This window comes from Mchenga conophoros, linkage group LG14 (assembly GCF_057382185.1).
Source record: "Mchenga conophoros isolate Kocher_MC1m ecotype Shallow Benthic linkage group LG14, M_conophoros_male_GT1.1, whole genome shotgun sequence".
NCBI lineage: Eukaryota > Metazoa > Chordata > Actinopteri > Cichliformes > Cichlidae > Mchenga > Mchenga conophoros.
Genome location: NC_140539.1, coordinates 15,932,149 through 15,957,428, shown reverse-complemented (window position 1 = coordinate 15,957,428; position 25,280 = coordinate 15,932,149). Strand labels below are relative to the sequence as shown.

The 25,280-nt window shown below is 40.7% G+C and overlaps 1 protein-coding gene across 2 annotated transcripts in view; it reads right to left on the bottom strand.

Annotated features, from left to right (window-relative positions):
* Positions 1-25,280, bottom strand: part of dscamb (Down syndrome cell adhesion molecule b) — a 132,166-nt gene that overhangs the window by 26,344 nt on the left and 80,542 nt on the right. For both annotated transcript variants that reach the window (XM_085245510.1, XM_085245511.1), the window contains exons 4-11: positions 25,119-25,265; positions 22,733-23,011; positions 18,007-18,282; positions 15,464-15,760; positions 14,186-14,458; positions 11,112-11,390; positions 10,901-11,020; positions 8,611-8,790 (exon numbers count right to left, since the gene is read on the bottom strand). In XM_085245510.1, coding sequence (XP_085101636.1) covers positions 8,611-8,790; positions 10,901-11,020; positions 11,112-11,390; positions 14,186-14,458; positions 15,464-15,760; positions 18,007-18,282; positions 22,733-23,011; positions 25,119-25,265 — 1,851 coding nt within the window. The remainder of the gene's footprint in view (positions 1-8,610; positions 8,791-10,900; positions 11,021-11,111; positions 11,391-14,185; positions 14,459-15,463; positions 15,761-18,006; positions 18,283-22,732; positions 23,012-25,118; positions 25,266-25,280) is intronic.

The window sequence follows — 25,280 nt, the reverse complement described above, 5'->3', positions numbered from 1 at the left end:
AGCGCATGCTTGACTGCTGAAGTGTTCCTGTGCCCCTGACTGCACATATGAATACCTCTCTGTGCACATTGAGGTATTCAAGCTGTTTTTGACCTTGTATACAAACACGTGTGAATGAAACATGCGAAGTACAATGCAGTACCTAAAATGTTCTACATCTTCTCGGCTGTGCTTCAGTGGCCCGAGCAGAGGTAAGGCCTTCTCCTCATCTGATCTCTATGCATCTACCGTGCAGCACTTGCACAGCCCCGGGCTAAACCTATTCTTTTTGATGGCCTGTAATTGCTCAGTTGATGTATATTTTTTAATATCCAGCAATATTACAGGGGCCTGGTAATAAAACACGGACGGGTAGAGGAGAAAGCGTGAGTGCGAAGAGGGGGAGACAGGAGAGGAGGAGAAAGCTGAGGTGGTCGAGAAGGGAGTGAAAGAGAGGGAACAAAGACAACAGAAAGGAAGAGGAGGACTTAACAGAGGAATGCAAAGATTTATACCCTTTCAAAGCTTTTTGCCACATGGTCAAATTCCCTTACATTAGAAGAGGTGTAAAAAAGGTGAACACTATTTACTTAATAAACAATAACCATGTGTCCGAAACTAAAATGCCACGGTCTCGTGTCTTTGCCCCTGTGTTTTGAGTTTTGACATTTTGGTTCTGTTTATCCTCACATTTTTTGTAATGTGTGCTTTGTCCTGGTCATTTTCAGTTTTGTATTCTAAGTTATTCCTCCTGTTTATTTATTCTCAGTTTCAGTTCTGCCTCCTTTTGTAATTTGTAATTATAGTCAGTTGCAACGCGCATTTGTGTACATAAGATTTTCTGGAGGAGGACAGACATTTGTTTAGAACTTATAAAGATGTCGAAGAAGCAAACTCAACTTAAACAACTTTAAGCAATTACACTTTGGTGTTCCTCCACCTCCAAAGAAATGTCAGAAGGAGTCCGAACCGCAAAAGAAACGCATATTCTCGGAAAAGTGGTTGCAGGAGGTGAGCTGGCTTCGCAAACAGCGTTGCAACTTCTTATCTGGTGTGCGTCTTTTATTTTGACAGCGAATGCGGGACTGCGGACCACTTATGTGCACCTCTGCTATTTATGCTAGTGAGTCCCAAAGTGGCAGCACGGTGGCACGGTGGTTAGCACTGTTGCCGCACAGCAAGAAGGTCCTGAGTTCAATTCCAACATCAGGCCGGGGTCTTTCTGTGTGGAGTTTGCATGTTTCTCCCCGTGTTTGCGTGGGTTCCCTCCGGGTACTCCGGCTTCCTCCCACCGTCCAAAGACATGCAGCTTGTGGGGATAGGTTAATCGGATAATCCAAATTGTCACTAGGTGTGAATGTGCGAATGAATGTGAGTGTGAATGGTTGTCTGTCCCTGTGTGTTGGCCCTGTGACAGACTGGCGACCTGTCCAGGGTGTACCCCGCCTCTCGCCCTATGACAGCTGGGATAGGCTCCAGCACCCCCCGCGACCCTGAAAAGGATAAGCGGAAGCGGATAGATGGATGGATGGATGGAGTCCCAAAGTGTGTGCTGGGGTCCCCTGCTGGGCTGCAACGGAACTACAGGTGGGCCGCAGTAATAGAAGAAATTCAGTTTAAAATTAATCATCATGTAGGGTAACATATCATACTATCGATATAAATGATATAAATTTAGTTTGTGATGATATTCATTACTCTGACCTTAATTTACTGGTCATGTCCCAGTGGCAGGTGGGTCACACATTGGTCTTAACACTTTGCACATGATTAGATGGCATTAGCAATTCGTAGCCCGCAGCCTGTGTTCTTAGGAGACACCTTGCTTTCTCTTGTATTTTGGGGATTAGGGTGAATATTAAAAGGTAAGCTCAATGGGATTTTCTGTTTTTTTATTTAGTTAATTTTTTTTAAAAATTTAACTTAGTTTGTTTAATCAAAAAGTTGGTAGTATCCATCGTATTAAAATTTTATGTTAATGCTATATGCTATTTAGAGAGCCAGTCATGCTGACCTTTAGTAGCTGGAAATCACAAAAACACCTGCTTAATATTTAACCCTGTGCTTTCATTTTTATTTTTACTAATTTGGTTTTTAAAAAGGATTACTAAAAAGAATAAACACTACTTTTTCAACTTTTTCAGTGTCACTGCAGCCCTGTGTATATACAGCACCAAAAGAACAAACAAGTTTGAGGAGCAGGTTAAAAATAACCAGTAAATTTTAAATGTTTCTTTTTTGCTTGTACTTACACTCATAGACTTAACACAAAATTCAATTACACAGACCAACTGATAACACTTGGACATATAACATAATACGGACATAATTAGACTCATAAAATAGCGTAAAAATTTAAATAACCAATTACAACGAACAGCAAAAATATGTAAAATAGATCTTTTGCTATATAACTCGTATATTCATTAGATTAACACTATTTGGTGTGTTATTCAGTCTCTCACTGCTGAATGTGTAAGACGAAACAATGGGCTGAGAGTGCAAATAAAGCAGAGAAACATGCAGACTGCACTTCCCTTGAGCCCACGTCAGCTACTAATTGAGGTATTGATGGATTTAAATGAAGCAGAAATGCACTCAAGAGTTCTAACCTCTCATAAAAGGCACACATACACCCCCACACACACAACTGTATCCTCTCCATACAAGCACAATGCAAACGATGTGTTTTACATGAATACACAAACTCTAAAATATTCCTGCAGCGTGTACAAAAACATATACAATGTATGCCAAGAAAAAAAATTATACACCACTCAGGCGACTTTAGTTCAGCTTTACAGAAAGCATCTCGAGTACAACAAGTACAAGCTGGGGTTTAAAATGTGAAATCTGATCTCTTGATGAGTGTTCGGCATGGGGCTGAGCCAATGGTAGCAGGGGAAGCTAAGTATGATCAGAGGCCCAAAAGAACATATCACATTTTCCTCTAATGTGAAGTATTCTAACTGTGAAGATGACACGTCAGTGCTAACTGAATCACAAATGACTAAGAAGGTTTGGAATAACTCTATAAAAGAAAAAGAAAGAAGTGTGTTCACATTTGATCTACTTTGATGATCCCATACAGACGTGGCATCAATATAGTAACTGTGGTACAGAAATGTCCAGCCAAGTCAAGTCATCTTTAATCATATAGCACATTTAAAAGACATCAAGTGTCGGCCAAAGTGCTAAACTGAGGGATAATATAATAAAAAGAATTAAAATAGATAAGATGAAAACATTATAGAAAACATTGTAAGACATCCATATATGTTTGTAAAAAATATGTGTACATGCAAATATGCACATACATATACAAAAATGCACACATTCACACACAAGCACACATACGTGAACATTAAATACATGTATGCGCATGCAAACATCATTCAATGAGGTAAAAGACCTGAATAGCTAAAACAGAATAAAAGAGGTGTCAGAGAGATTGGAAAGCCTTGGAAAATAGGTAGGTCTTTAGATTCCATTTGAAGACTTCCAAGGACTGTTCCAGAGCCTCGGGGCGGCAATGGAGAAAGCCCCGTCACCTCTAAGATCATTTAGAAAAAAATGTCTGGAGTGAAAAGTGTATCACTCACTTATATACAGAATATACCATCTTGTATATAACATGAACTGATCCTGGATTAAACAAAATATGACCGTGATCTTAAACGTTTTATACTTAATTTTCTTTTTTCAAATCTCGACTATGATAGAAAATGTTGGACTATGACGATTGGTAGCACTGATCTTTCTTTATGTTTGCCTGCACATTTCCTGAAGAGAAGTGTAAGCTCGGAAGATCTGCTGAACACCTACAGAACAAATGAAAAGTTCTCAATGTTCTCAAATATTACTAAAGTTCATGAACGTGAGAATCAATGGCATCTAATACAAAGGGGGGAGGGGGGGGGGGTCCATTAACTAGCAATCGTTATTGACTGAAATAAAGTTGCTTGCTCTGTACAAAATCATGCGGAGCCCGCAGGCAGCTATAGAGAATATAAAAATGATATTTCAAGGCCATTTTACTACATTGAGTGTAAGAAATACTATTACATGCCTGCAGCCTCCATTGTAGGCTGCCTTAACCATAAATCTCCAATTCAGTTTTATCGAATCGCCTTCTTTCTCTCCATACTACAACTGTCTCTTTGTAATTTTATAGCAAAGTTTTAAAAAATTACTTTACAAGCACCTAAGAATCTTTTTTTTCCTTTTTTTTGGGGGGGGGGGGGGGGGGCAGGATTTTCCCATGTTTTACACTGTACAATCCAAGCTGGGGTATTTTATATAGATATCGTATTACATTATATGAATTATACAAGTGCAGGTTAATTAACTCAGTCACTTTACCTGCAAGTTGCACAAAACAGCAAAGCAGTAAAAACTGGATGTTTAGTCATTTCTCATGTAAAACCCCGCAAGCGTTATCGTCAGAGCCGGTGTATATGTTTTTTTGTTTTTTTTTAGCACAGATGTTTCTGAATGACCTGAGAAATATTAAAGGGATATTTTAGGAATAGAGTACAGCCAGCATTGCTAGTTCAGCACTACGGACAGCGGCATGGACTGCAGACACAGCAAGGCAGGCCATTGATTGCAGTGGCTGATTGTATTTTAGCCTAATAGCAGAAAGAACTGTGATAGATGCAGGTGACTTTATAGTTCGGTAATGCAGATTATCGACAGCACGGCCTCAAGAGGACCGGAGTGTTTGTGTTTGCTGGAGAGCGTGACAGAGCGAGGGGAGGAGAAGGTATTCTAGTAATCTCAGCCAAGTTATTTATAAACGAGTCATCTTTGTCGCTTTTACAGCTGCTCGAATGTTTGATATTTTCTAATAAGTTGCATATGTTGTCGCATGAGGAGTGAGGAAGACTCATTTTGGTTACTTTGGGTGGAAAGAAGCATCTTTAGAGCACAAATCCCTGAACATCTTTTCAACTAAAGATGTGCAGGTGCAGTGCACTTGGTGCTTTAGGGAGAAAAATGATTTTATCAGCACCACAGGCCTATCGTGTGTGTATGTGGCTTCAAAAATTCACCCAACTATGTTGGGAATATATAACTCGCGCTTTAAAGGAATAGAACATGTTTCTGTTCATTTAAAGCAGAAGAACATGTTTTCATATAAATAATAAAAGCTGTAAATCATGTTACGGTTACAGTTCATGTTAATGAAACTACTAGTTGTGAGAAGCAAGCGTACATTATTCAGTAGTGAAGTTATTAGAATTCCCTTTGATAGAGCCCAGTGCAACGTGAAACTGAAGCCTGCAGCAACAGCAGAGTGCATTCAATAGGTCAAGCCTCTCTCACGCACACACATATACACAACTCTCTCACACTGCTGTGGCAGCTAGTGCAGCTGAATATTAGGATCAATGAAAGTGAAACTATGCAAGCAGTTTCTGTTCACTCCTCACACGATTCCATTTCCTACTAGAATACAAAATGCACACCAATAACACAGCATAAACAGTCCACTGCTGTTTCCTGTCGAGTAGAGGTATGGGTTATTGATTGTTCATGTCCTCCACAAATAACACACATACACTCACTGGACATTTTGTTACATACACCTCTTCAGCTGCTTGTTAACACAAATATTTAACCAGCCAGTCTCATGGGGTAAACTCAGTGCATTTAGTCATGTAGACGTGGTCAAGACGACCTGCTGAAGTTCAAACTGAGCATCAGAATCTGATGACTCTTGTTTTCTGCTGCAACATTTGGACTGTAGGGTCAAACTTTGGAGTAAACAACATGAAAGCATGGGCTTATCCTGCTTTATATGAGTGGTTTAGGCTGCTGATATAATAGTGTGGGGTATATTTCCTTGGCACACTTTGGTCCCATTACCACCAACTGAGCATTGTTGAAACAGAGCAGCCTACCAGAGTATTGCTGCTGAGCATGTCTGTCTCTTTTATGACCACAGTGTACCCATCTTCTGATGCCTTCTTCTGGTATTATAACGAGCCATGTCACAAAGCTCAAATCATCTCGAACTGGTTTCTTGTGCATGACGATGAGTTCACTGTGTTGTGATGTGGTGGAACATCATGGATGTGCAGGGTATCGTCACTCATTTCTAGAATCGATTCGATTCCGAGTCACAAGGTCCCGAATCGATTCGATCCACGATTCGATTCAATTTGAATCGGGAAATTTTGCCTCAGACAGTCAGAAATATTATAATTCAGATCATGCATCAGTACATTTCTATATTTTTATATCTATAAAAAGAAATCTGACACTTGCAAGACATAATCAAGGGCATGAGCGTCACAGCAGATGCCTTTGTGTCAAAGTAGCTGAGGATAAAACACAGAAAAACATGAAGGTGATTTTCCTGGCCTGGGATTTAATAAAAATATTCTGCAGTAGATCAAAAACGCAACAAAACCGTTAATGAACATATGAACAACACCTGATGCTGCTGACGTGAAGCAGAGCAAAGTTACAGAGGTTTTATTACAGACACAGCTGAGCGTTTTGCAATTTTGCATAATTTTAAAAAGTTTAGATTTGTTCAGTATTGAACGGCAGAAATGAGGCTTTCTTTTCGGAAGTAAGTGAAAGGAAAAAAAAAAACAGCGTCCGACAGCGCTGTCGGAGAGAGAGAGAGAGAGAGAGAGAGAGACAGCTGTGCATGTAGTGTGATTTTATCGAGGTGGCAGCAAAACAATAAGAGGGAATTCATGACGATGTTTATGTGAATCGAGTTTGCTGCTTCTTTTGCTGCTGGTTCAGTCAATAAAGTTTGGAGAGAGATAAAAACTGCAGCTTCAGAATCAGGGCAAAAATGGCGCAAACACAAAGCGCGGACACGCCGAAACATCAGAATCAGCGAGCTGTCGGCTTTCAGCTTGTGTCCGTGTCCGTGCCGTCGGGTGAGAAAGGCGACATCTCACTGATTCTGATCCGTCGGCGGGTCCGAGCTGTGTGTTTACATCTTTGTGCAGAATCCGTGTACCTGCTCTCATTTATTGTTTTAGCTGTTTGGTGGTTGTTGAAATTTTGTTTGGTTTAACCTGAGATTCTGGCGTTTCGGGCAAAAAAAAAATTATATTAAAAAATCGATTCAGGATTTTAATGAATCGATATCACGTTATCCAAGCGAGAATCGATTTTAATCGATAAATTGATAATCAAAACCCACCCCTAATAAGGAAGCCCAAAGGGTGGACTGCACAGTGACTGATACTAAAGCAATGTGGCAGTGTGTGGAAAATGCACTTTACATGTTCTAGCATGTAAATAAGCTGCATGTGTGCACACCAGCATGTTTGATTCGGCCAATAAACTCTATGCTCCCTTCTGCACACCTCACATACACCTAGGAGCTCTGACTTAGGGTGGGGATTGATGAGAATGATCATTGAGGAGTCACCCAGAAAAGCACACCAATATCTTCTCTGCTGCTGCACATTATCTCAGTGAACTCCTGCGAGAAGACCTCACAAAGGGACTAAAAGTTGACTAAAACGAAAAAGGTCAGAGATGAGAGAAAAAGAGAAGATCTGCATTGCTGTTGCATTCAACAACAGCACAGATTAAATTATTGAGCTATATTATCTTATTCTAACGTCTTTAGCATTCTCTGTGACCCTGAGGAGCACATATGGGTGGATTTTAACAGATACACTGAAAGCATAATATAAAGAAAATGCAGGCCCGATTTATTTTATGTATTTTTTTAGTTAATGGTTAAAGCATACTGTGTGCCGTAAGAACTTGTTCACTTATCATTTTCTTCAGTTGAAATACATGAAAATCAATGTTTGGAGTTTGATATGCTACTGAGAGTTGAGCCTGCAGTAGCTGCAGCTGCAGTGTTTGCTCTCTACGTGGTAGAAAATAGAAGAAAAAAGGTTGGCACAGCCATAGGTCAACTTGCTGCATAGCAACTGGGTGCCACAGTCAGCAAACTGACCTATGAAAACACAGAGTTTGTTCCTCTCTGAGCTTGCTGTTTCAGTGCTGACAGCTTCTCAGCCTTGTACACTGCGAGGCTTAATTACAGTGACACATGAATATCCACGATGTGCCCGCTGATATTAATGATAGAACATACAGATTCACCCAGAAGGCGGGTTCTGCACAAATTATTTTTCACAGAGAGGTCAGAGGTCACAGTATGATAGAGAACATTTTGAACACCTGACCTTTATCCTGTCAGACTAACTTAAATATTAAATTGAGCTGGAGTCACAGTCTTGTTTATGTACACCCAAGAAGAAAACAGAGGATGAGACGGAGAAAGAAAGAGTGCTGCCTGTCAGCAGGGAACCTCATGCTCGAGTTTGATAACAGTAGCAGAGGGAAAATAATCCCCACTTGCATCTAAGTACCACTCCTAGCACGTTAGGGGAGCTACATGCTAATGCTCGTGGAAGCAGGACACCAGCAGTCATGGACATTAAACTAAGACACGTTCACGTGGAGGTGTGAGGTATAACTGATGTATATAGAAAAATGTTCTCGTCATGATCTGTTCGTTCATAAGCTGCACAGCTTAACTCCTGAAAATAATGGAAGCCAATTCAGCCTACTGCTCCTTCAGCCCAGACAGCGAAGCAGAAATTGATTACAGCTGCATCAGATGTGGATTCTTACTTTTGACTGTGAGGTACATGGACTTGCTGACATCCGCTCCCACGTCGTTGCTGACTTTACACAGGTAGAAGCCGCTGTCGTCCTCCAGCACGTGTTTGATAAGCAGCGAACCGTTGCTCAGCAGCTGGATACGAGAGCCGGTGTTCAGAGGGATGGGCTGAAACTGGGGGACGCCGGCGCCTAGTGCGAGCAGGTAGAGACGGGCCAAAAAAAGACAAAATCAGGAGCTGTTTTAAATCAGAAAAGAGGCATTCAGATTTATTTATACGGCTCATTCAGTGCACCACGACACAGAGAAAAATACACATATATGAAGATAAATAGCATTACAGTACTTAACAGTAAGAGGACCTAGAATGTGTGTGTCCATGTGCATTCACTTGACCATGCATCTGTGTTTACAGATTTGACGACAAAGCCTGTCAGATTCAGCAAGGATTGTAAACATGTTTCTTAACACCAGGCCTAAATCCTTAAATCGCCAAACAGCTGCTGAGCAGAGCGAAACAGGCTGAGCTCCTGGTGTGATGCAATCAGAACAGACATAATGCTCATGTTTAACAAGAAGGCAGATTGGTGCAGAGGAACAACGGGGAGAGCAGGGAGGCCTTATATTGGAACTAGCCTTCGATGCAGAGTCAGGCAGATTTCTCCGCTGAAGTTAGAAGAGGATTTTCTCCTTTTTTCTTTTTGTTCTTGTGTTTCCAACTCTGGATTTAGTCTTTGCTCTTGTGTTTGCTGAATTCACCAAAAGAATAACACAGAAATGTCCTTAGAAACACATTTCTGGCCAGTCTGAAAGACAAGGACACACTAATCCTGAAGCAGTGGGTTCGATGCTTTGCGCCGTTCTTTATCTGTAAAAGTCAAATATGACTGACATTTGAAATTCATTCTTAAAATTTTTCAAAATAAGTAACAAAATCTGTCCGGTACCTGTCTGAAGTCTGCTAACAGATGGGTAGGAAACTGTCTCTGTCTTTTAAATAGAAAATTATATAATCAGTCTCTTTTTACTGTTATACATTACAGTATCTCTTCCTGAACTGGCAGCCCTTAAGTCTCTAAGAAATGTCACCAACACTGAATTATAAGGCTCATATCTTTAACTAGTCTTGCTCATGTAGCATTAAACGCATGCAAAGTGAGCCAGACGTTGCATAAGCTCGTGTTAAAGTTAGCGTGTACAGATTAGACCATTTAGGGAGCTGTGGGTATTTGCTGTTTAATTAAAATGCAGTCAAGTGGCCGTGGCTAGAGAAGGGTCAAGTGGTGACTTTGTTCCTGCTCCCCTGGCTCTTAGAGAGGCAGAGGGAGGTAGAGGTGTTCTTCCTTGAATTATGGATTCTGCATATCCAAATAGTGCTAGTCGTTATGTTAATAGCAGTTGACCTTTACTTACTGTTCCATATCTCTCGGAGACACTCATCTGGCTCTTAGCTATTACTGTTGCAGTAAAAGCATGCCAGGCAGCTATTCTCTGGACAAACTGCAGTCTGGCTAACAACAAATTAGGCATTAGCGAGCTAAACTGCCTGCCCTGGATAAGTTGATTTTCATTGTCCCTTTGCTCTGACAGCTATCCTGTAGAGAAACAGGAAGTGTGTGAAATGCTGAGGTAAAAAGGTCCCAGAAACCAAAAAATAGGACTGACTGGTAGTCTGGCTTAAGCAAACCTGACCAATAAGCTAGCTTCAAACACTACAAGTGAGTAGACACATGCTGAGCTCAGGCCGATCCCTCTGTACATACTGATCAGGCCTGGTCAGACACTGCTAATCAGGCACAGACATGCACACGAGCACACATAAATCCCATCAAAGGGTGAAAAACAGATCTGATTCTTTCACTCCTTTGATCATGGCACCGAGCACGCAGACACACACATGTGCACGCTCTGCTCCTCGTTGGCTGTTGTGTTTCTCTTGGTGAAGCTTTCATCCCAGGTTATATGGATGATGGAGCAAACATCTGGGGCCCCTTTCTTCATCTGCCCTGCTCAAGTGACTAAAATCACCTGCTGCCTTGCTGCCTGTCTGTCTGCTTCAGTCTGTTCTCGTCTTTTTCTCTCTGATGATTTTCTAACGATGCAGGTGGGAACTGTGAAAACTAACAGCCCTAAATTGAAGTGGTGTGTGCGTTTGTATGTCCTGCGCATTCATAGACATGTATGCCAGCCGCAGGTAAAGAAAGCAGCAAGCAGAGTGATTTCTCCCTGTTTTGACTGATGTTTGCACCTCTTCTCACATGTTCAACCATCTTCCCTTTACATTCAGTTCATTTAATGTACCTTTGGAGTGTTCCCAAACGATGGTAGGTGGTGGATAACCTTCAGCGGAGCAGTTAAGAGTCACAGTTTTGCCATAGATCCCATCTTGATCCTCAGGCTGAACCACAAACTGAGGAGGGACTGTACACAGCAACAAACACAACAAACAGCAACACTTCATGGTGTTTCCCAGCTGATTTTACTGATAGATGGAAGGTGGATGCTGTCTTACCCCTAACGATCAGCTGGCTCTGGTGCTCCACAACAGCAGCTTCATTGCGGGCGATGCAGGTGTAGTTGCCGTTGTGGTCGGGTGTTAGGTTGGAGATCCTCAGCGAGCTGGTAAAGTCTATGTTGTCCACAGTTACGCCCAAGCTGGCGGGGATCGGCCGCCCGTCCTTCTGCCACGTGATGTCCAGCGGTCGGTCACCAGACATGACCACGCAGGGGATGAAGACGCGTTGGCCGATGGTGAAACGCTGAAACTCGAAGGGCTGGATGTAGGGAGGGACTGCAGGTGGAGGGATAAAAATCTAAATGATTACAAGTCTTCAAAAATCATCTGAACTCCCTGGATTCTGTTAAAGTTGCTGTGTCCCTTATTGAGACTAACCCTATAAGCATCACTCTCTCTCTCTGTTAAGAAAACAAGAGGTCACTGAAAGAACATAAAAGACTTGAATAGCAAAACATGCTGCAATAATTCGTTGTCATTCCCAGGCTGGAACATTTTGTCCTCAGAGTGCATAGAAAGAGAGAAAGAAAATAAATAATAATAACTTTCAAGGTGACTTGTTGTGATGCTTTAGAAAAAGAAACCTTAACGAACCTGAGCCTTTTCCCTTTATCTATAAATGATCATATATCAAGCCACTAACCTACACCTATGTGCATTAACATCTAGCTGCAACAACACTATCAAATTATAGCACAAAAATCATGATTACAGGAAATATTTATACTTGCATTTATATTACAATATAAAGAATTAACAACTTTAAACTAAACAGAGGCTACATCCCTTGCACCACCTCAGTCTTCAATGCACCTGTCTTGAATAACTGAAATTCAGAAACAAAGTCAATCTATCTGCACGATATAATCACAGTTACAATATGATCTATTCAAATTGACTGCGCTATATTCTCTGGGAAATCTCCAGCCATCACACAAGTCATCTGCGCGAGCGTCCATTCAGTTCAAATAACACTGAAATAAGCAGCACTTTAGCCGCTTATTTAATTCACAACAAAGTGGAGATAATGGACTCCAGGGATCCCCAAAGACACTTCGGCATTTTAAGCATGAGCAGAGTAAATTAACAAATGCACTCCCTCACTATAGCACCGCTGGGAAGGGTTGCTTTATATCATCACTCTCTCTTTCTCACTCTCTTTCTTCCTCCGTTTCCCTCGCTCTGTGGGAAAGTGTATTATAGTGAAAACAACATTACATACTGTGCAGAGGGAAGGAAATGAGACATAATGGGGAAGCCCGTTTTTTTAGTATAATCTATTACAGTTGTAAGATCTCAGTGGAGATCAGTCAGTCAGCCCTGTAATATCAGCTGCCATCTTCACTTCTTCTTCATAAGCCAGACTAATGTACCCAGGAATATCAGGTAGATTAATTAATTTAGTCCGGAGAGATCTATTTATATTGTGGCGTCTGGATGGGAGGAGAAGAGTGAGCCGAAACCTTTTTTCACCACTGTATCCCACAAAGTTGGAACTGTGACAGTTTCCCACAAAACCTATGGAGGAATATGCCTATGCCTTTTGGCTAAATGTGACGTGTGAAGATCAATACCACACATGCAATACTATACAGGGTAATGGCACTTTTTTTTTTAGCTCAGATTGTTAATATTAAATAGATGTAATACTACATATTAATTGTTGAGCTGCAGAGGGAAGTGTCGGTAGGTAGAGTTTATTACTTAGGCTAGTTTTTCCAATATTTATGCCGGACTTGCTTGTAAATGTTTGTTAATTTGTGAATTGATGAATTGTAGTAAGAAAGCGCTTTGAGTGAAAAAGCGCTACATAGGTAGCGGTCCATTTTACCATGAAGTGGTAGAGAAATATCTATGTTTATAGGACATTGTCATCATCCTGGTACCCTTGACAGAAGGTCAGTAGTTGTTTTTTCCCATATGCTTTTGGATTATTGCAGAAAATAAGTGTAAATGCATGAGTACTTAGTGACCTTTTTATGTTTTAGAAATGCAAATTTCTAAAGCATGTGTTAACAATAGACCATTCGATCAAAAACCAAGAACACAGACTTAAAGAGAAGGGAGCTCGAAGGGCAAAGTGATGCTTTATTTCTGTAGCATTAACTTTATTTGTCTCCAAGCACTTTTTTTTCCCTCAATGTGACTGTAACATTAGCTAATTCCAGTAATGATCTGTGTGGTGTGTTTTGGAGCATTTAGATATGATTTGCAGTTGGCACATACATGGTTTTCAAATCCACATAGAAACCAGATTAACATATCACAACATAGTAACAATCTTGCTAGTATTTGCTGATAACTTGATAAACATGGCTATCTTTTGTTCCAAGAAAAAACAAGATCATTTGAAGTTAAACACTAAATGCTATAAAATGTCAGTTTGCTAATTAATGACCACCCTTTATATACAGTCTATGCACTAATAATCACAGAACTGGTTTACCAAATAGATTTAATAACAGTATGTCACCAATAACAAATTATAAAGCACATGCAACGTATTTTTAGCGGCATCAACGTTCTCATTTCTTATGCAGGGCATCCTGATAGTAGTCGCAGCGATTCACTTAACTTTGTTCATGTTACAGCCTTAATATAAAATGGGTTAAATTCATTATTCACCTCAAAATTCAACACACAATACCCCAAAAAGACAGAATTTAAAAAGAGTTTGCTTAAATATACCTACGTTTCTATATCTACTCCATACTGGTACTCAGGTTGTTGCACTCTATTTATCTGTATAACTTATTACTTGTTATTCTATTTTCTTTTTATTCTGTTTCTTTCGCTCTGGGACTGTGTGCACGTAATTTCGTTCCACCTCATGTAAACATGTGATGCGAATGACTATAAAACAATCCTTGCATCCTTGAAATTCTTGCAATTTTGTTAAAAATAAAACAAAAATGAATAATGAAAAAATGTGAAACAGGTGAAGTGCTGTAAATACTTTCCGGATGTACTGCACCTTTCTAATGACTTTATGTCAAAGAGTAATCAGAGTAAGAATAACACATCAAGGTTGCCAATGGCAACTTGGTGAGCTGCAGTTTCATTGGACTTACCTCTCACTCGGACGTGGACGCTCTGGGAGTCCATCTTGTTGGGCTGAACCATCACCTTGCAGTTATACTCGCCGGCGTCCACCTGCTGCACGTTACTAAGCTTCAGCGTGCCGTTGTTCTCGAACGCTCGCTGCCTGTGGTTGAAAGGTAGCAGCGCAGAGTTCTTGTACCACTTTATGGAATAGTAAGGGTAGCCAATGACGCGACAGTGAACGAAGGCATCCCGTCCAGCGATTGCGGTGATGTTTTTCATTGGACGAATGCTGGCTCGGCCTAAAAAGGCACAGAGATTAAAAATGTAAGATTTTAAGGACAGCGGTATTCACAGAAAATCACAACAACAGTGTGAATGAGTGTGGTTTGCTTTATTATGGTGTTTTTACAAACAGACTCGTGACTCGTTAAACGTATTCAGGATTTCAACATGAAAGTGTTTCCCCTCACAGCTCCACAAGTCCTACCAGGCACCAAGTACTCACAGGAGAAGTGAAAGGAAGCTGCTGTTTAAAGCTTTTGTTTAACTACAAGAAATAAGACAGAACTCTAAGTAGAAGGCGGTGAAATGACAAGCAGATTAAAGTGTGCTAACTATATGAAGGAAAAGAGAGCATTAAAATAACACTGTACTACGCGTGCTTATAACTTGGCTGTAATACATTCTGTTTCCCATCAAATGTTATACATGCCGAGCCTCATTCTGTGTCTCATAAAATGGAAACAGAGTAATTGCTTTAGCATCTGATCGAGAAGAGTCGAATTGGCTGCTTGAGTAAATACACACAGACACACATGACTCGCACACACAAGCACACCGGGGGATAAATGTATTCAAACAGAAGAAATGCATTTTTCTTCTGGCTATTTACAAACCATATCCAGATAGGCGTACGAGCAGCAAACCAGCATAATTCATTTGACCTAAAATGCAAGCGTGTTGGAAAAGCACAGTAACAATTTGGAGAGAAAATTACAAAGCAACAATTTTAGAAAAGTATACGTGGTTTAGGATTAAGAGACAGTAACAGGAAAACAAAACTGAGGCAAAATCAGCCGCTGGAGAGCAACTTAAAAGGAGATGTAAGTGTGAATAAAGATTTCAAATTAAAAATAAAATAATAGCAAAGAAAAAAACAAACACCAAATTTTAAGAACAAGTTTTTCGCAGATAAATTCCAGATCCAAACAACAAGCAGCTCTCATATACGACACAGAGACAGACACATAGAGAGACAGACAGGTATGTGTATTTGTTCTTGGAGGAGCTGATTTGACAAGCACCTCTTACGTTTATTCGAGCCTGGTGGTACACGACCCCGGCCGAGTTGCTGCACGTGCACCGATACACCCCGCCGTCTTGCACCTGGGTGTGCGTGACATTGAGCTGGCTGACCACGTGGCCCTCGTGGGTCTCGTAGTGGCCCAGGTGGTGGTGGCTGTCTTTGATGACGGGGTCGTCGTCCAGCGACCAGGTGCACCTCGGAGGCGGGGTGCCCTTGACGTTGCAGACCAGGAAGACGGGCTCGTTCGGGTTCACCACCTTTTCGCTGAAGGAGGACAAGATTTTCGGAGTACCATCTGTGACAGAAGACAAAAGTGGAACGTGGTGGTGAATAAAAGAGAGGCTAAGTCACACAGAAGTACTAAGTTTAAAAGTGAGAGCGGTTTAGTGAATAATGTCATCATAAATTATGTATTTTGGGGGTAGTTTGTTGTTTTAACCCTGTAACGCCAAGTGTATCATATTTGAAATATGAGATTTTGAGACCTCAACATCATCGGTGTGAAAAACCTAATGTCTACAATCAGACACACGCAATACTACTGTGAGTAATAAAATAACAAAAACGCCAGATGTAGCAAAAATGACTGAACAAATTGAGATTCATGTATGTAAATTGCTATTTAGTTTTTTAAAAACTCATGAATCAGGCTTTACAGGATTGACAAACAAAGCTGAAACGTGCACATGTGGAAAAAGGGAAAAGGAAATGCGTTATAATGTCGATCCCTGACAGGATTCAAACCAGTCACAGATGAAATCGTGCATGTTAGGTCACTGTAACACACCTGTCTTCAATAGATTTTTGTAGTTTAAAGGGCAACCGTTTAAAAACTGAATATACCTGCTGATATCTCATTTTATAATCTCGGTAGTTTTGGACACAATAACAGCTTTACTTATGTGTTTCATAGTTCATCAAACAACGGCAATAAGGCATATGTAAAAAGGCTGACTCCAAGTGTGGGAGAGTGGGGAAGAAATGCTTTAAACAATTCCCAGGCAGAAACGGGATGATTACTGATCTTTTCTCACATACCACTCAAATTAAACATTTGTGCTGACTAATTAGCCGAGCCAGTGAGTTTGTGTTGGGCACAAATCACAGTGAGCCAGTTTGATTCCTTTCTCACTACTCACTAAAATGGCCGTGAGAAATACATATATATAGCTTTGATTTTCAACTAGTGCTTTGAGACACAAAGGGAAGCTCCTAAATATCACTGAACGCTGTTGCACCAGCTGTGTGATGAATCCAATATGTATATTTTTTAAGCTTTGCAAACTAAGCTAATGTGCCTATTGGGGTTTTTCAGACATGTGATTGCTAACCACATGGTGTTAACCTGTCCACCTATAACAATAATGATGGTGACAATGTAGGCCCGAGCAAATAAAGCCCCAGTGACACAGTTGTGTGCTCCCCACTGGCTAGCAAAGCCAAAATGGTTTGGTAGCTAGCACCCCTCTCAGGTGTTGACCATGCCAGCATGTCTACAAGCTACTCTCTGAGTGGTGGCAAAACTGGAAAGTGAGATAAAAAAAAAACATAAATAGTTTGTCTTCCGTGCAAAAGTTACGGCTTTGGAAATCTGGATGCAAATTTTGTTAGCACTTAGCTGGTAGCTGGCAATCCACATCTTTCTTGCAAACTCCTGGTAACTGCAGCAATCTTCTAAAAATCAAGGAAATCATAAAGATGGCTTTGTGGCACAGCACACTTTGTGATCAATTTCACCAAGTGACTGCCAGCAACCTCCAGGTGCCACTCACTAACCAGTCGGTAATTACACATTTTTCCACTTTTGGGCAAGTGATGTAAAATCTTTGTTCATCTGATACAGCTTCTACTGAAATCCTGCATAAAAACCAGGTAAATTTTTTTCAGTCATTTACTCATTATTCAAAAAAAAACATTTATATCCTGTATTGTCTACATACTACTCTTTGTAATATCCAGACGCAGTATACATTTGTTGTTGGAGACAAATCTTTTTTTTCTTTAGAAGAAAACATTTTTGTTAATAAAACAGTGATAGAAAGCAGCAAAAGGAAAGGAAAAAAATCATGTCTTTCTGAGAAGACTTTGCCATTTTTTCATTAAGAACATAGATCCATGAGCTTTTCTACCAGACACAGAGAGTTGTCGGCTTTTCAAATGTCTGTGTCTGCCTGCTGCTGCTGCTGCTGCTGCTCTCTGATAATCTAGGTGTATTCCACATGATTATAGATTATCAATATCTTCTTTTTACAGCTCCCTGGCCACAGGAGACAGTTGCCTAAGCAACGCTTCCAAGGTAAGTTAATGGATTAAAGAGTGTGTGGATGTATTTTTGTATGTGTTTGTGAAGTGTGGGGCAATCATTCTAGTGGTGGCAGAGAATCGCAGCAGCATGCCATTAACACATAAACCCTATTGATCTTCAAGGCCTGAATCTGTTTGTGCTAACTCACTGAATATGTATAGGACAGCTGCTACTGTGTAGCGTTTTGGTCAGTATTTGTGTGTTTGGATACCTTTGCAGCAGTGATGCCATTTTACCTTCAAGGATAACCTGAACAAAGTCCTGTGCAGACATCTTGCCCTTCCTGGCGAAGCACTGGTAAGCCCCGCCATCACTTTTCGACATTCCTTCCATCATGAGGTTCTCCCGGTTTAGCCCAATGAAGCGAACATTGTTGCCAGGGTAGATGATCTCTCCGTTGCGATACCATGACAGCTCGTATTCATCTGAGCCGCTCACGCTACAGGACAGAGACACCTTGCTACCCACGCTGCCCTTCACCTTTCGAGGGCTGACCACTACTTTCAAGGGTTCTGTGGACACAGAAATCAAAGAGATGTTTAAGAAAAAAAATTGGGTAGTAAATATAATAATGAGGTACAGTATGATTATCATTATATTTGTCCAAGTTCAATGTTTATTCTTAATCATTAAGAATGCTAGCGCTAACATTTGATTCTCATCAATGCAGTACATCACTGTATCAAACAAAACAAGCAGGGTGTCACTTGCTATCACTAAACACAGCCCCCAGTGGTGCTGCTGGTGCAGGAGTCAGTTACTGGCAAATCATTTCAATCTCACACACACGTATTTACTAGGGGTGCAACGATACACAAAATTCACGGTTCGGTTCGATACTTTGGTGTCACGGTTCGATATTTTTTCGATACAAAAAAAATGTTCATGCATTTTTAATTTGTCATTTATTAAAATTATAAATATATATTTTAACTCAAAAGTACAGTTTTTAAATTTAACCCTAACCCTTGTGCGTGTTTTTTATTTCGACAGCGAATGCGCACCTGCGGACCACTTATGTGCAGCCCTGGTTATTTAGCTCATCATATCGCAGCCACAGAAATTATTTTGTCCATGAAACCATAAAGCTGCACTTTCTTTTTGCCTTATAGTCTGATTTGTCATAACTTCTCCGTTTTGTGGTAAGCTTTTCTTTGGCTGTCACTTCTTCACCCTGACCTGTCTTATTTGGCTCAGCAGAACTGAAATGCTTTTACACACTCACTCACATAAGCTCAGCGATTCTCTGCGCGATCAACCTCTCACATGTTTAAGCTTGCTGCGGGAGATTTCACTTGTCATGTTTGCATAGTAAGCTAACGATTAATAAGACGATGTCAGAGGAATTGGTGCACAAATTATCATCACTCACAGATCAGTGCTGTCGCTCTCTATACACAGTTCGCACGATTGCAAAGTGAAAGCAAAAAAACAAGCGCAAATTCAAACGCGACTTCAATATGTCACATATTGACAGTGGCTCACCGATGCCAATGACATAATTACCCAGCTACATTTCTGAAAGAATGCAAAAGCATTGACATATATTTTTCCTACAATAGCCCGACGGGCAGGGCAGAGATAGATTTTGGTAGCCGGACTGAAAAAATCGCTAGCTCCGGGACGTCGGGCTAGCGATATTGCGAGCCCTGTATCTGATTGAGGAATCACTCATCTTTGGAAAAGAGAGTTTATTACAGAGAAATGGCTCTTTCCAAAATAAAAGCTATACTATCCGCTTCTTCTGGGCTATATTCTCAGCAGCATAAGGAGAATCATGTGCTAACAGCTGTCTAAATGACTCGGCTAAAGTTAGTAGCATGCTTGCTTTTTTTTGTCTGCTTCCACTTGTCTTTGCACTAGGATGATGTCGGCGTAAATGTGCAGTCATATTCGTTGTGTTCCCACTAGTGCTTTCAGGTTAATCTCGTTGAAATGACCTTAACGCCACAACACGGCAAATCTCCGTTAACGAGCTACCGCCGATCGCTCCGTGCATGGGGCTAGACGGCAAACACGTTAACGAGCTAACTGCGCTAACACACTAGTTCACACCAATGTAATTGAGCATTGCATGGCACATCCAACATACTGTTTTACTTTAGTCCAGAGGTGGGACCAAGTCATTGTTTTGCAAGTCTCAAGTAAGTCTCAAGTCTTTATCCTCAAGTCTCAAGTCAAGTCTCAAGTAATGTCAGGCAAGTCAGAGTCGAGTCTCAAGTCACTGGTGTAAAAGTCCGAGTCAAGTCACAAGTCTGAAACTTTGAATTTCAAGTCCTTTCGAGTCTTTAAAAAAAAAACGAAAAAAAGCATGTTGCAGTTATGCTAAATGTAAATATTAGACCATGTAATTTTTTAATCTGTGTTTTTCTCAACACATGACAAAATAGTGAACTTAGAAAATATACACAAATTGTGAAATTGCACCTCTTTAAAATGCAGCTCAATTAAACCTAGCTCCAAGAATAATTTTCACCGACAGTTCTGAGATAAGCTGCATGTTATTCTTGGATGCGGTTGTAGGACTGGCTTTGAAATCGCATGACAAAAATATCATACATAAATAAATGATATTTTTTTTTAAAATATCATTTTAAAAACTGCATCACCAACGTAGCCTTGAAAACATTTGCTAGTTAGATGAAGTCAGCTATCTCATCGTAGCATATTTATATGCATATTTATAATCATACGGTTCTTGGAGTGAGTGCACACACTCATGAAGTTTAGTAACTTCAGGTCACTGCAACAAGCCCAGGTACAGTTTACCGACAGATGGGTGCAGGACCTTGAAATGCACCGTGTAGAACGAAAGACCATCGTACGTATCATAAGTTTACCAGTCTCACAAATTGTCGTCATAAATACACATTCGTTAACCGTTTATTAATAGGACCTTTGAGCTCAACGGTAATTAATTAGTAGTGGAAATAATTTCTGGTACCCATCACAGAAATGTAGCAGTGACAATAATACTGTATGCTGTAATCGTACTGGGCAATTAGTGATACAAAAAACCTGTTTTATCCTGTGAATAAAAGTATATGTTTTTGTCAATGTACCATAATAACAGAAGCGAAACGCAATATTGTGTCAGGACAATTCACTATTTATGCACAATAAACAAAGGAGCATAGCGCGACAATTTCTGTTCAGCGCCAGACTTGCTTGTAACCTATATCACCAATTATGCTATGAAAATGACGTATTAACTACAACAGCAGACTGACCTTTGTGTAAATGCTTGGAGCAGACTAACCTGTGAGCTGGAGTGTTCTGGGACGTTATATTTGATCTTTGAATGGCTGCAATCCAGGCCATCCGTCGCGTCTTTGTTACTTTGGAAACATGGCTCGAACAATTTCTCTTCAACGACGTAATCCGATAACAACCGATCTCTTTACCCGTCGGCTTCCCGTGGCTGTCATGCGACCGGCTATTGCAGTTAATAATACAACAGCTTCTTGACATTTTTGTGTTTCTTTTTATCGCTGTGTGACTGATTTTAATTGAAAGCCTGCTTGCGCTAGTACCTCTTGCCACGAGTTCCCAGAATCCTTTGCGGTTCTACCCGTGAATGACGTCACATTTTCAATCTCTATATAATATGCATGTTAAATTTTATATTTGGGGTAAAATATCAAGTCTTTTCAAGTAAACCGGTTCAAGTCCAATTCAAGTCCCAAGTCATTGGTGTAAAAGTCCAAGTCAAGTCACAAGTCTTACAACATTTTTTCAAGTCAAGTCTAAAGTCATAAAATTAATGACTCGAGTCTGACTGGAGTCCAAGTCATGTGACTCGAGTCCACACCTCTGCTTTAGTCCATGACTTGCTTACCTTCAGGGTCATACGTCACATGAAAACCAAAATAATTCCAAACGCCAGATCCGAATGAGGTTCAATTTGCCTGTTGCAAGTAGAGCTTAACTTCTGTCTCGCTAGCTTGCCCTGTGCTCTTCCTTCTGACTATGCTGTCTGTGTTGAGCGCTCAGTGGATCTGCGCTCGACAGTGCAGCCTAGGCAGAGTAGTCGAACACAGATTCACTGAGCGCTCAACACAGACAGCATCGTCAGAAGGAAAATTGATAAAATAAATTACAAATGTTGTATTGTTCGATACATATGCGTACCGAACCGAAAGCACTGTATCGAACGGTTCAATATCGATACGAATATCGTTGCACCCCTAGTATTTACTGTTGTAGCTTCATAATCCTTAATTACCTCCAACAAGGAAGTTATGTTTTTGGTAGCGTTTGCCTGTGTGTGTGTCATTCGTTCTGTCTGTAAACACCAAGGTGTAAAAGTTTCAAATGAATTCTGATGTGTAGAGTGTAGAGTGGGGTCATGTTAACAATCCTTTAAAATTCAGCTTACATCCACCGATGTCTTCAAGGTCAACTAAATGATTTATTATTGAAAACTGACAAAAAGCCTCATACCTTAGAAACTACAAATATTACAAATGTGGTGTGTGTTGTCAGCATATAGAAAGTTCTATAAAGAAAGAACGATTTAAAATCATGTCGCATTTGACCTCTGACCTCCTTCAAGGTCAGCAGATTCCTCTGAAGGCTATGTAGCGCTATTTAAATCTATGTTTCTTACTGACATTGATTGTATTGACAACATATAAGCATACAGGGAATCACATATGTGGATTCTAGTCTACAAAGTACATTTAAAAAGAGCAAAGAAAAGAAAATTAATATATACAAAATATAATGGTATATTCTTACAAGTGCCCAGAGAGTGAGCCGCCTCGGTGGAGGTATGTGCTCTCTGAGTACTTCTTGTTTAGTTTATATGTTCATTTTACTCACATGAACCAAACTAACCATCCACTCTCTAACACGTGCCAAGGCTGTTTTTTTTCCCACTCATTTCACTTCATTACTCTAATACAGCAGTTTCAGCTACCCACAACATAGAAGAACCCCTGAATTTTATAAAGCACTTACGTTTGACATACAGGCGACCCATGACCTCCGCGGTGCCATAGCTGTTCCACACCTCACAGACATATGTTCCCGAATCACTGGGCTGTGTGCTCTCTATCAGCAACCCCGAGGTTGTCTGGTGTATGCGACTGTCGAGCTCCAAGGGGCTGTTGTCCTTCAGCCAGCGGTATTTGGGCATTGGGTAGCCTGAAGCCTTGCAGGGCAGCTCCACCCGATGATTAATCATCACCTCTCGGTGGTCAAAGCCATCCAAGATGACTGGCTCAGCATTGGTGGGGTCTGGAAGGAGCAGAGAATTTAGTGTTAATTAGTGGTGAGCGTTGCCAGCCGCTCGACAGTCTAATCCAATATTGATTCTTCGGGTCAACATTCAGTTCTACATACTGTATATTTTGTTACGTGGTGGAAAAGAGAGAAAGAGACTTGCTTCTGTAATTTACCGCAGTTTTACTGTCTCCTACAACCGAATTCAGACATACTAAATAAATGAAGAATATAAATGTGCATTTCATGCTAAATGACTTATTTTTATCAGAATCTACTGCAATTTTATAAGAAGCTCTTTGCTGATACCTCCTGGTTTGTTTACTTTTATCTAACATCTGACACAATGACGATGAAAAAGACAGAATAGGTCACTGCATAACTCAGTTTTGTCTGCAACACACCATATGTGGAGATGCAGCTTCTTTATCTTATGACATTTTAAAATGCCCAACCCAACTCTAAATTTTCAATGTACAGGGAGTGCAGAATTATTAGGCAAATGAGTATTTTGTCCACATCATCCTCTTCATGCATGTTGTCTTACTCCAAGCTGTATAGGCTCGAAAGCCTACTACCAATTAAGCATATTAGGTGATGTGCATCTCTGTAATGAGAAGGGGTGTGGTCTAATGACATCAACACCCTATATCAGGTGTGCATAATTATTAGGCAACGTCCTTTCCTTTGGCAAAATGGGTCAAAAGAAGGACTTGACAGGCTCAGAAAAGTCAAAAATAGTGAGATATCTTGCAGAGGGATGCAGCAGTCTCAAAATTGCAAAGCTTCTGAAGCGTGATCATCGAACAATCAAGCGTTTCATTCAAAATAGTCAACAGGGTCGCAAGAAGCGTGTGGAAAAACCAAGGCGCAAAATAACTGCCCATGAACTGAGAAAAGTCAAGCGTGCAGCTGCCAAGATGCCACTTGCCACCAGTTTGGCCATATTTCAGAGCTGCAACATCACTGGAGTGCCCAAAAGCACAAGGTGTGCAATACTCAGAGACATGGCCAAGGTAAGAAAGGCTGAAAGACGACCACCACTGAACAAGACACACAAGCTGAAACGTCAAGACTGGGCCAAGAAATATCTCAAGACTGGTTTTTCTAAGGTTTTATGGACTGATGAAATGAGAGTGAGTCTTGATGGGCCAGATGGATGGGCCCGTGGCTGGATTGGTAAAGGGCAGAGAGCTCCAGTCCGACTCAGACGCCAGCAAGGTGGAGGTGGAGTACTGGTTTGGGCTGGTATCATCAAAGATGAGCTTGTGGGGCCTTTTCGGGTTGAGGATGGAGTCGAGCTCAACTCCCAGTCCTACTGCCAGTTTCTGGAAGACACCTTCTTCAAGCAGTGGTACAGGAAGAAGTCTGCATCCTTCAAGAAAAACATGATTTTCATGCAGGACAATGCTCCATCACACGCGTCCAAGTACTCCACAGCGTGGCTGGCAAGAAAGGGTATAAAAGAAGAAAAACTAATGACATGGCCTCCTTGTTCACCTGATCTGAACCCCATTGAGAACCTGTGGTCCATCATCAAATGTGAGATTTACAAGGAGGGAAAACAGTACACCTCTCTGAACAGTGTCTGGGAGGCTGTGGTTGCTGCTGCGCGCAATGTTGATGGTGAACAGATCAAAACACTGACAGAATCCATGGATGGCAGGCTTTTGAGTGTCCTTGCAAAGAAAGGTGGCTATATTGGTCGCTGATTTGTTTTTGTTTTGTTTTTGAATGTCAGAAATGTATATTTGTGAATGTGGAGATGTTATATTGGTTTCACTGGTAAAAATAAATAATTGAAATGGGTATATATTTGTTTTTTGTTAAGTTGCCTAATAATTATGCACAGTAATAGTCACCTGCACACACATACCCCCCTAAAATAGCTAAAACTAAAAACAAACTAAAAACTACTTCCAAAAACATTCAGCTTTGATATTAATGAGTTTTTGGGTTCATTGAGAACATGGTTGTTGTTCAATAATAACATTATTCCTCAAAAATACAACTTGCCTAATAATTCTGCACTCCCTGTAGGGATGATCCCAGTATCAAATATGAAAAGCGCATATATATTTGTAACTTCTGACTAAGTGTTATCTTTAAATGCAGTACTGACCCGACACAATGAGACGTGCACTGTTGCTCTGGCGAGTTTCACCGGTGTAGCGGTGACGCGTGGTGCAGCGATAGTTATTCAGGCCATCCTCAGGCAGGACGTCCAAAATATACAAGGCTCCCGTGGATGTGATGAGATATCTTTGTCCTGGAGAAGATAAGA